The sequence below is a fragment of the Drosophila mojavensis genome, unplaced genomic scaffold (genome assembly GCF_018153725.1).
Source record: "Drosophila mojavensis isolate 15081-1352.22 unplaced genomic scaffold, ASM1815372v1 contig_82, whole genome shotgun sequence".
Classification (NCBI taxonomy): Eukaryota; Metazoa; Arthropoda; class Insecta; order Diptera; family Drosophilidae; genus Drosophila; species Drosophila mojavensis.
This window is the reverse complement of record NW_025318908.1, coordinates 1558688-1570949: the sequence shown is the minus strand read 5'-3', so window position 1 is coordinate 1570949 and position 12262 is coordinate 1558688. Positions and strand designations below refer to the sequence as shown.

The window sequence follows — 12262 nt, the reverse complement described above, 5'->3', positions numbered from 1 at the left end:
ACAGAAAATTTTAAAGTATTCGGCAATAAACTAGTAAGTATTGCAATAGAGAAAAATGAATTCAGTAATTATTGCAACATGTGATGGAGAATCAGAAAAAGCAAATCGATTCATTATTTTGATGCTTTGATAATAGAAAATTTTAAAATAATTGTTTGAAGCTGTCGAGCTTTTTCGACAACTCTGGCTCCAATCATTTACGAAGGCAAAAAAATAAAACCAAAACGATATAATTTAGCTTATTATTTATTAATTTAATGCCGAGTCTGTGGACACTGTTTAGGCAAAGTTATTTCGATGCGAGGGTGACAAGTTTGTAGGTGTTGCGCGAATGAAGACTATTTTCGTACAGAGTTTAAAAGAATATAAATAAAGAGGAGTATGCAATTAACAGAGCGGATGAGATTTACATATGTATGTGTGTTATGCTTTGTTATGTGCAAGAGTGCACTAACAGCGAATGAGAATGACAAAGGAAAGAGATTAACTTAAGAGAAGCTTATTTAACTATTAAGAGCAATTATTAGCTGCTGCGCCGAACATCCTCCCCACCGTTAAAAGACCATGACTTTTAACAGGATCATCAACCGGAAGGACGCACAGCTTATTGACAGCTCGACGTGTAGTTCCAGTGGGTGTACGCAGAACAGCGACTCTCACGGCTCCATCGGCTCCAGCGATGATTTCAACGACCCGGGCTAATGGCCACTTCAAAGGTGGCAGGTTTTCGTCTTTTACACAGACGACATCGTTGACCTTGATAGAAGGCCGTGGGGTCCGCCATTTTACTCGCTGTTGCAGAATTGTGAGGTATTCCTCACTCCATCGCTTCCAAAACAACTGCTGTATGTATGTCATACGCTGCCAGCGATCGAGGCGATTGCAGTTAATCCGAGATAGATCTGGTTCGGGGAAGTCGATAAGTGGTCGACCAATCAGGAAATGCCCTGGAGTGAGAACTCCAAGATCATCAGGGTTTTCTGAAATTGGAACAAGAGGACGAGAATTGATTATAGCCTGAATTTGGCACACCAATGTGCGCAGTTCATCGAAACCAAGAAGTGCCGATCCCATAGACCGATATAGGTGCCTTTTAGCTGTCTTCACTGCTGCCTCCCAAAGACCGCCAAAATGTGGCGAACGAGGAGGTATGAATTTCCAATCGAAGCTGTTGTTGATGCAGTAGTTGTGAACTTCAGTACGATGTTCCTGGCTCAAAAATAAACGCCTCAGATCCGCCAACTCGTTCCGTGCACCCACAAAGTTGGTTGCGTTGTCTGACCAGATGCATGTTGGAATGCCGCGCGTACTGACGAAACGCTTGAGGGCGCCCAAAAAGGCAGCTGTTGACAGATCCTTTGCAAGCTCCAGCCATACAGCCTTGGTTGTGAAACAAACGAACACGCAGACGTAGCATTTTACTGATGCTCTATTTCGTCCATCGGGCTTGTAATAAAAAGGTCCACAATAGTCAACTCCAGTGATTGTGAATGCCGGTGAGCACTGTGCACGCTCCTTAGGCAAGTCTGCCATTATATGCTCAACTAGGCGAGGCCGGGATCTGCAGCAAATTATGCATTTTCGCAATTCTCGGGCAACAGTTTTCATGCCGCCTATGGGCCAAAACTGCAATCGAATAGCTGCAAGCAAAGCCTGCGGTCCGGCGTGGTGATGCATTTGATGAAAATGGGATATTATAGCGAAGGTTAAGGGATGGTTTTTGGGTAAAATAATTGGGTGACGCGCATCGAAGCCGAGAGTAGAATGCCCCAAACGACCACCAACTCTTAGTAGACCAAAATCATCCATAAACGGAAATAGCGAAAGAATGGCGCTTGACGAGTGTATATTCCTTCCATTCTGTAGGGCAGAGTATTCCGGTTGCAACTGAGCTCTTTGAGCAAGACGACATAATAGGAACGATCCTTGACGCAGATCATCCGATGATAACTCAGGTGATTTTATTTTCCGGATGAATTTATGAACATAACCAAAGATTCGCTTCATTATTCCGAATGAATTTATGTACTTGAATGACAAAGAGATGTCCACATGCTCTGCCGACAGCAAGACTCTTTGACGCATTTCAGGCAAGCATGCTTCAGGCAAGCAGTGCCTAGGCCAATAACATTTTTCCTCTTGCAAAAAGAAGGTCCATGCATCCATAATTTCGAGTGCAAGAGCTCTAACGGTGCTGCTCCTTTAGATAACATATCTGCAGGATTCATCTCAGTGGGCACGTAATGCCACTCCATGCCGATTGTGAGCTGCTGTATGGCACAAACCTTGTTAGCAACAAAAACATTGAATTTGGATGGCTCTTCCTTTAGCCAAGACAAGACCACCGCTGAATCTGACCAGCAATGCATCTCACATTTGAACAAGTTCAGTTTCTCTATCTCGCTTATCAAGTTCGCAAGCAGAAATGCAGCGCATAACTCAAGCTTAGGCACAGTGAGGGTCTTTAGTGGGGCGACTCTAGCCTTGGAACAGAGTAGATGCACTTTAACAGCATTATTCTTCGATGACCGAACATAAACACAAGAGCCATAGGCCTGAAGGCTAGCATCGTAGAAGGCATGTAATTCAACTCTTGCTTTAAGTTCGAGTACATAACGAGGAAAGGTTGCATTGCTCACTTGATGAAAGTCCTTACAAAATTCGCTCCAAATCGTTTCCAATGATTGTGGTAGACTCTCATCCCATTGTAGCTTGTCTCTCCACATGCGTTGCAAGATGATTTTTGCCCTAGTTAATGTTGGTCCGATCAAACCTAACGGATCGTAGCATCGCGCAATGGTTGACAGAACTGAACGTTTTGTGTGTTTTCCAACACTAATTTTGGGCTCGAAAGTGAATACGAAGCTATCCTTTCGAGGCTCCCAGATGAGTCCAAGAGTTTTTGTCACATCGGTCCCATCGCCGAGTTTGAGAAAACTCTCCTGCTCGATTTCTGGAACTCCGCGAAGAATGTTGATTGAGTTTGAGCACCATTTTCTCAATTTGAAGTTGCCTCGCTCAAGAAGATTTTTAGTTTGTTCCATTATGTCGCGAACTTCTTCAACTGAATTGCCTCCTGAGATCAGATCGTCAACATAGAAATCTCGCAAAACAGTTTTAGCTCCTAGGGGGTATGATGACGACTCATCCATTGCTAATTGGTGCATTGCACGAATAGCCAAAAAAGAAGCGGGCTTGGTCCCATAAGTGACGGTATTCAATTTGAAGACTAGCATGTCGTCGTCTGATGAGTTTCGCCATAAGATACATTGAAGCATTGCATCAGGCTCTGAAACCTTCACACACCTATACATTTTACTAATATCACCTGTAAGTGCAATGGAAAATGTGCGGAAACGAACGAGTGTGTGAAACAATGTGGCTTGTATGGTCGGTCCTGACATAAGAATATCATTTAATGAAAGCCCAGATGTGGTAACAGCCGAACCGTCGAATACCACTCTCAGCTTTGTTGTCGAACTTTCTTCCTTGTATACACAATGATGAGGCAAGAAGTATTTGCATTTAGAAATCTCTGCGCTGAGCACCGGTGACATATGGCCGAGATCAATATATTCTTTCATAAATGCAGAGTATTTTTCCTTCATAGCATAATTTCGAGCAAACTTACGCTCCAAATTTAAGAGCCGACGCTTGGCCTGCACATAAGAGTCGCCCAAAGATTCGAAGCCTTGCTTTTTTGGCAAGCAGACTAAGTATTCCCCTGAAGACAATCGACGATGAGTTGCGATGAAATGCTGCTGACAGTGGAGCTCCTCTGTTGTTACCTTGGCGATAGGCTCGAAAACGTGCTCCACTTCCCAAAATTGACGAACCAAATCATCAAGCCGAGTGCTGAGATTGGTATCATCGGAAGCTCTTTGAGTTACGATGAACGATGAGAGTTTGGGGGCCGATTGCCCGCCACCTGATATGATCCAGCCGAGTTGAGTTTTCTGCAAAACTGGCAACCCAGGTGCCAACATAATTTGCCCAATACACAACAGCTCAAAGAAAAGACCAGCTCCGATGAGAAGATCAATTCGCTGTGACTTATAAAATAAGGGATCAGCTAACTTTATGTTTGAGGGTATGTTCCAACTATTAGTAGACATTGAAATTCCAGGCTGATTATCAGTAATCGTCTTGGCGATGATTGCGCTGATGGTAGTTGAGTAATCTGAAATCCGCGATTTCAGAACGAGATCGACTGAATATCCTTCAGTTGAGAAGCTAGCATCTCCAATGCCAGAAACTGCACTAAGCGACTTTCTTTTTCGGAGCTGAAGCTGATTAGCGAATTGCGTGGTAACAAAGTGAAGTTGAGATCCTGAATCTAAGAGTACACGACACGGAACGAATGTTCCAGCTCGATTCTTAACAAGGATTATAGCAGTGGCTAGAAGCACAACATCAGACGAATGAGGCGACAGATGGGCTTGAGGCAAAGAAGGTGACATTGCAACCATAGCAGAGGAATGTATTGCATTTGTTTGTTGGACAGTGTTGGATGTATCTACTGAAGATTGATTGTAATGCAATAAGGTATGGTGCTTCGATTGACAAGTGCGGCAGGTACTAGATTTGCAATCTTTCAGCTGATGCCCCTTTCTTAGGCAATTTAGGCACAGAGCGAGTCTCTTGGCCTCCTTATGTCGTGCAATGGGTGGCAATTGCTCAAAACGCTTACATTGAAATATCATGTGGCTCGTGTCTTCGCAAAAGACACAACGACTGGGAGCTTTGGAAGCAACAAATGATTTTCTTAAATATGTACTCACGATCTTCCCTGACTTGCCAACCTGACCATCCTGCAAAACTTGATCCACATTTTCAAGCATTCGACACCGCTCTTGCAAGAACGTTGACAACTTGGCCCACGACGGTAACTCATTTGCTGATGATCGTTCCTCCCATTTGGCCTGAGTGCATTTGTCCAATTTCTGCAACACTGTTTGCACGATGATACAATCAGCGACTTCTTCCCTCGATGCAAGAGAATCCATAGCACGAATGTGAGATGTAACCTTATCCGCCAACTGCCTCAGTCTACCCACAGATGAATCTGCCTTCTCAAGCCCAAATATCGCTCTGATGTGTGCCTGTAAAATAAAACGTTTATTATCAAATCGACGTTGAAGAATATCCAGAGCGACGCTATAGTTAGCCCTATTTATTTCCAATGAGCCGATGGTATCCAGCGCAGCACCACTTAAGCAGGACCGAAGATGTTGGAGCTTCTCAATAGGGCTGAGCTCAGAGTCAGCATCTATGATCGTTTTGAACATAGAGAAAAAGTTTTCCCACTCAGTATAGATTCCACTAAATTTTGGCAATTCCAACTGCGGCAAACGCGACCGATTTGACATAATGAGCACTGGATTAGCATTTGTAAAGCTTGTATTAAGTGTCGAAGAAAACTGTTGATTTGGCCGACTTCCCAGTTCACGTTGAAGCAGGGCCTTAAACTTCAGTAGAATTGATTCAAATTTCGCAGGTAAATCACTGGATATGGACTCAAAATCTGATTCTTCTAAGTTCGTGTGAACCGCATCGAAATTTGACTCTAATTTGGTGATTGAGTCCAAAAGTACACGTAAATCACACGAATCCATATGGCTTAATTTGTCCGCGTCTGATTCGGCATATAGTCTTTCGAGTCTATCGAACAGCGCTTTCGTTTTACGCTTTAGATAAGTGACCTGAGATGCAGGAACTTGATCAGCACTCGATTCTAAATTATTCATTTTAGCCACAAATTTATTTGTTTTATGTTCACTTTTGAAAGAACACTTGCAATTGCAAAGTTAATGTACAAGCTAATAGTTCCACTTATGCACATATAATTTATCTGCACATTTTATATGCAAGCCCACTGTACGTATATACATATGTATGTACGTGTGTGATCGAGACAACTATTTTCGGAATAGCTGTGCAGACGCTACATAAAAGGCGCTAAACGCGATGATCCACGGACGAAAGAAAAAATGATAAAGATAATCAGAATGCAAAGCCACTGCATGCAGATTATCTGAGCTTTGATTTATGTATGTGTGTGTGTGTGTGTGTGTCTTCTACGATTGACACAGCTTTTTAGGTTTGCGCGCTTTCTATGCAGATGCAGCTGAGAAAGCGCCAACCGCGACGAACGAAACGGCAATTAAAAGAGGATGCAAGAAACTCAAGACAATTGCGTACACATACATATAAGCAGTTCGAACGAAATGTTAAATGTTTTACAAGGTTGTGTCACAATGAAATTGATAATTTGAATGCACTATCTTGCACAAATGTTTTGTAAATTTCACTGATGAGCGACGCCAAGATGGTGTAATAACGTTTAACGCGCTAAGCGAGCACCACAGAGTGTATTAGAAATCACGTCGGGGTCACCAAAATGTTTGAAGCTGTCGAGCTTTTTCGACAACTCTGGCTCCAATCATTTACGAAGGCAAAAAAATAAAACCAAAACGATATAATTTAGCTTATTATTTATTAATTTAATGCCGAGTCTGTGGACACTGTTTAGGCAAAGTTATTTCGATGCGAGGGTGACAAGTTTGTAGGTGTTGCGCGAATGAAGACTATTTTCGTACAGAGTTTAAAAGAATATAAATAAAGAGGAGTATGCAATTAACAGAGCGGATGAGATTTACATATGTATGTGTGTTATGCTTTGTTATGTGCAAGAGTGCACTAACAGCGAATGAGAATGACAAAGGAAAGAGATTAACTTAAGAGAAGCTTATTTAACTATTAAGAGCAATTATTAGCTGCTGCGCCGAACAATAATTAAGCAGTAATCTAGTAAGTATTGCATTAGAGAAAAATGAATTCAGTAATTATTGCAACATGTGATGGAAAATCAGAAAAAGCAAATCGATTTATTATTTTGATGCTTTGATAATAGAAAATTTTAAAATGATTAAGCAATAAACTAGTAAGTATTGCAATAGAGAAAAATGAATTTAGTAATTATTGCAACATGTGACGGAGAATCAGAAAAATCAAATCGATTCAATATTTTGATGCTTTCATAACAGAAAATTTTAAAGTATTCGGCAATAAACTAGTAAGTATTGCAATAGAGAAAAATGAATTCAGTAATTATTGCAACATGTGATGGAGAATCAGAAAAAGCAAATCGATTCATTATTTTGATGCTTTGATAATAGAAAATTTTAAAATAATTAAGCAGTAATCTAGTAAGTATTGCATTAGAGAAAAATGAATTCAGTAATTATTGCAACATGTGATGGAAAATCAGAAAAAGCAAATCGATTTATTATTTTGATGCTTTGATAATAGAAAATTTTAAAATAATTAAGCAATAAACTAGTAAGTATTGCAATAGAGAAAAACGAATTCAGTAATTATTGCAACATGTGACGGAGAATCAGAAAAAGCAAATCGATTCAATATTTTGATGCTTTCATAACAGAAAATTTTAAAGTATTCGGCAATAAACTAGTAAGTATTGCAATAGAGAAAAATGAATTCAGTAATTATTGCAACATGTGACGGAGAATCAGAAAAAGCAAATCGATTCAATATTTTGATGCTTTCATAACAGAAAATTTTAAAGTATTCGGCAATAAACTAGTAAGTATTGCAATAGAGAAAAATGAATTCAGTAATTATTGCAACATGTGATGGAGAATCAGAAAAAGCAAATCGATTTATTATTTTGATGCTTTGATAATAGAAAATTTTTTTAAAATTAAGCAATAATCTAGTAAGTATTGCAATAGAGAAAAATGAATTCAGTAATTATTGCAACATGTGATATATGTATAATCAGAAAAAGCAAATCGATTCAATATTTTGATGCTTTCATAACAGAAAATTTTAAAGTATTCGGCAATAAACTAGTAAGTATTGCAATAGAGAAAAATGAATTCAGTAATTATTGCAACATGTGAGGTAGAATCAGAAAAAGCAAATCGATTTATTATTTTGATGCTTTGATAATAGAAAATTTTAAAATAATTAAGCAATAAACTAGTAAGTATTGCAATAGAGAAAAACGAATTCAGTAATTATTGCAACAGGTGATATAGAATCAGAAAAAGCAAATCAATTCAATATTTTGATGCTTTCATAACAGAAAATTTTAAAGTATTCGGCAATAAACTAGTAAGTATTGCAATAGAGAAAAATGAATTCAGTAATTATTGCAACATGTGACGGAGAATCAGAAAAAGCAAATCGATTCAATATTTTGATGCTTTCATAACAGAAAATTTTAAAGTATTCGGCAATAAACTAGTAAGTATTGCAATAGAGAAAAATGAATTCAGTAATTATTGCAACATGTGATGGAGAATCAGAAAAAGCAAATCGATTCATTATTTTGATGCTTTTATAATAGAAAATTTTTTAAAAATTAAGCAATAATCTAGTAAGTATTGCAATAGAGAAAAATGAAATCAGTAATTATTGCAACATGTGATATAGAATCAGAAAAAGCAAATCGATTCAATATTTTGATGCTTTCATAACAGAAAATTTTAAAGTATTCGGCAATAAACTAGTAAGTATTGCAATAGAGAAAAATGAATTCAGTAATTATTGCAACATGTGACGGAGAATCAGAAAAAGCAAATCGATTCAATATTTTGATGCTTTCATAACAGAAAATTTTAAAGTATTCGGCAATAAACTAGTAAGTATTGCAATAGAGAAAAATGAATTTAGTAATTATTGCAACATGTGATGGAGAATCAGAAAAAGCAAATCGATTTATTATTTTGATGCTTTGATAATAGAAAATTTTAAAATGATTAAGCAATAAACTAGTAAGTATTGCAATAGAGAAAAATGAATTTAGTAATTATTGCAACATGTGACGGAGAATCAGAAAAAGCAAATCGATTCAATATTTTGATGCTTTCATAACAGAAAATTTTAAAGTATTCGGCAATAAACTAGTAAGTATTGCAATAGAGAAAAATGAATTCAGTAATTATTGCAACATGTGATGGAGAATCAGAAAAAGCAAATCGATTCATTATTTTGATGCTTTGATAATAGAAAATTTTAAAATAATTAAGCAGTAATCTAGTAAGTATTGCATTAGAGAAAAATGAATTCAGTAATTATTGCAACATGTGATGGAAAATCAGAAAAAGCAAATCGATTTATTATTTTGATGCTTTGATAATAGAAAATTTTAAAATAATTAAGCAATAAACTAGTAAGTATTGCAATAGAGAAAAACGAATTCAGTAATTATTGCAACATGTGATGGAGAATCAGAAAAAGCAAATCGATTTATTATTTTGATGCTTTGATAATAGAAAATTTTTAAAAAATTAAGCAATAATCTAGTAAGTATTGCAATAGAGAAAAATGAATTCAGTAATTATTGCAACATGTGATGGAGAATCAGAAAAAGCAAATCGATTTATTATTTTGATGCTTTGATAATAGAAAATTTTTTAAAAATTAAGCAATAATCTAGTAAGTATTGCAATAGAGAAAAATGAATTCAGTAATTATTGCAACATGTGATATAGAATCAGAAAAAGCAAATCGATTCAATATTTTGATGCTTTCATAACAGAAAATTTTAAAGTATTCGGCAATAAACTAGTAAGTATTGCAATAGAGAAAAATGAATTCAGTAATTATTGCAACATGTGACGGAGAATCAGAAAAAGCAAATCGATTCAATATTTTGATGCTTTCATAACAGAAAATTTTAAAGTATTCGGCAATAAACTAGTAAGTATTGCAATAGAGAAAAATGAATTCAGTAATTTTTGCAACATGTGATGGAGAATCAGAAAAAGCAAATCGATTCATTATTTTGATGCTTTGATAATAGAAAATTTTTTAAAAATTAAGCATTAATCTAGTAAGTATTGCAATAGAGAAAAATGAATTCAGTAATTATTGCAACATGTGATATAGAATCAGAAAAAGCAAATCGATTCAATATTTTGATGCTTTCATAACAGAAAATTTTAAAGTATTCGGCAATAAACTAGTAAGTATTGCAATAGAGAAAAATGAATTCAGTAATTATTACAACATGTGATATAGAATCAGAAAAAGCAAATCGATTCAATATTTTGATGCTTTCATAACAGAAAATTTTAAAGTATTCGGCAATAAACTAGTAAGTATTGCAATACAGAAAAATGAATTCAGTAATTATTGCAACATGTGATGGAGAATCAGAAAAAGCAAATCGATTCATTATTTTGATGCTTTGATAACAGAAAATTTTTTAAAAATTAAGCAATAATCTAGTAAGTATTGCAATAGAGAAAAATGAATTCAGTAATTATTGCAACATGTGATATAGAATCAGAAAAAGCAAATCGATTCAATATTTTGATGCTTTCATAGCAGAAAATTTTAAAGTATTCGGCAATAAACTAGTAAGTATTGCAATAGAGAAAAATGAATTCAGTAATTATTGGAACATGTGATATAGAATCAGAAAAAAGCAAATCGATTCAATATTTTGATGCTTTCATAACAGAAAATTTTAAAGTATTCGGCAATAAACTAGTAAGTATTGCAATAGAGGAAAATGAGTTCAGTAATTATTGCAACATGTGATATAGAATCAGAAAATGCAAATCGATTCAATATTTTGATGCTTTCATAACAGAAAATTTTAAAGTATTCGGCAATAAACTAGTAAGTATTGCAATAGAGAAAAATGAATTCAGTAATTATTGGAACATGTGATATAGAATCAGAAAAAGCAAATCGATTCAATATTTTGATGCTTTCATAACAGAAAATTTTAAAGTATTCGGCAATAAACTAGTAAGTATTGCAATAGAGAAAAATGAATTCAGTAATTATTGCAACATGTGAGGTAGAATCAGAAAAAGCAAATCGATTCATTATTTTGATGCTTTGATAATAGAAAATTTTTTAAAAATTAAGCAATAATCTAGTAAGTATTGCAATAGAGAAAAATGAATTCAGTAATTATTGCAACATGTGATATAGAATCAGAAAAAGCAAATCGATTCAATATTTTGATGCTTTCATAGCAGAAAATTTTAGAGTATTCGGCAATAAACTAGTAAGTATTGCAATAGAGAAAAATGAATTCAGTAATTATTGGAACATGTGATATAGAATCAGAAAAAGCAAATCGATTCAATATTTTGATGCTTTCATAACAGAAAATTTTAAAGTATTCGGCAATAAACTAGTAAGTATTGCAATAGAGAAAAATGAATTCAGTAATTATTGCAACATGTGAGGTAGAATCAGAAAAAGCAAATCGATTTATTATTTTGATGCTTTGATAATAGAAAATTTTAAAATAATTAAGCAATAAACTAGTAAGTATTGCAATAGAGAAAAACGAATTCAGTAATTATTGCAACAGGTGATATAGAATCAGAAAAAGCAAATCAATTCAATATTTTGATGCTTTCATAACAGAAAATTTTAAAGTATTCGGCAATAAACTAGTAAGTATTGCAATAGAGAAAAATTAATTCAGTAATTATTGCAACATGTGAGGTAGAATCAGAAAAACCAAATCGATTCAATATTTTGATGCTTTCATAACAGAAAATTTTAAAGTATTCGGCAATAAACTAGTAAGTATTGCAATAGAGAAAAATTAATTCAGTAATTATTGCAACATGTGACGGAGAATCAGAAAAAGCAAATCGATTCAATATTTTGATGCTTTCATAACAGAAAATTTTAAAAGTATTCGGCAATAAACTAGTAAGTATTGCAATAGAGAAAAATTAATTCAGTAATTATTGCAACATGTGACGGAGAATCAGAAAAAGCAAATCGATTCATTATTTTGATGCTTTAATAATAGAAAATTTAAAAAAAAAATAAGCAATAATCTAGTAAGTATTGCAATAGAGAAAAATGAATTCAGTAATTATTGGAACATGTGATATAGAATCAGAAAAAGCAAATCGATTCAATATTTTGATGCTTTCATAACAGAAAATTTTAAAGTATTCGGCAATAAACTAGTAAGTATTGCAATAGAGAAAAAATGAATTCAGTAATTATTGCAACATGTGACGGAGAATCAGAAAAAGCAAATCGATTCAATATTTTGATGCTTTCATAACAGAAAATTTTAAAGTATTCGGCAATAAACTAGTAAGTATTGCAATAGAGAAAAATGAATTCAGTAATTATTGCAACATGTGACGGAGAATCAGAAAAAGCAAATCGATTCAATATTTTGATGCTTTCATAACAGAAAATTTTAAAGTATTCGGCAATAAACTAGTAAGTATTGCAATAG

At 34.9% G+C, this 12262-nt stretch overlaps 1 protein-coding gene across 1 annotated transcript; it reads right to left on the bottom strand.

Moving 5' to 3' along the window:
• Positions 1-230: 230 nt before the first annotated feature.
• LOC122757818 lies at positions 231-6781 on the bottom strand. Its single transcript, XM_044011364.1, has 2 exons — positions 4782-6781; positions 231-980 (listed from the first exon to the last, which is right to left on the bottom strand). The coding sequence occupies exons 1-2, from the start codon at positions 5745-5747 to the stop codon at positions 936-938; spliced, it is 1011 nt and encodes a 336-aa protein (XP_043867299.1). The 5' UTR covers positions 5748-6781; the 3' UTR covers positions 231-935.
• Between the last annotated feature and the right edge of the window lie 5481 nt (positions 6782-12262).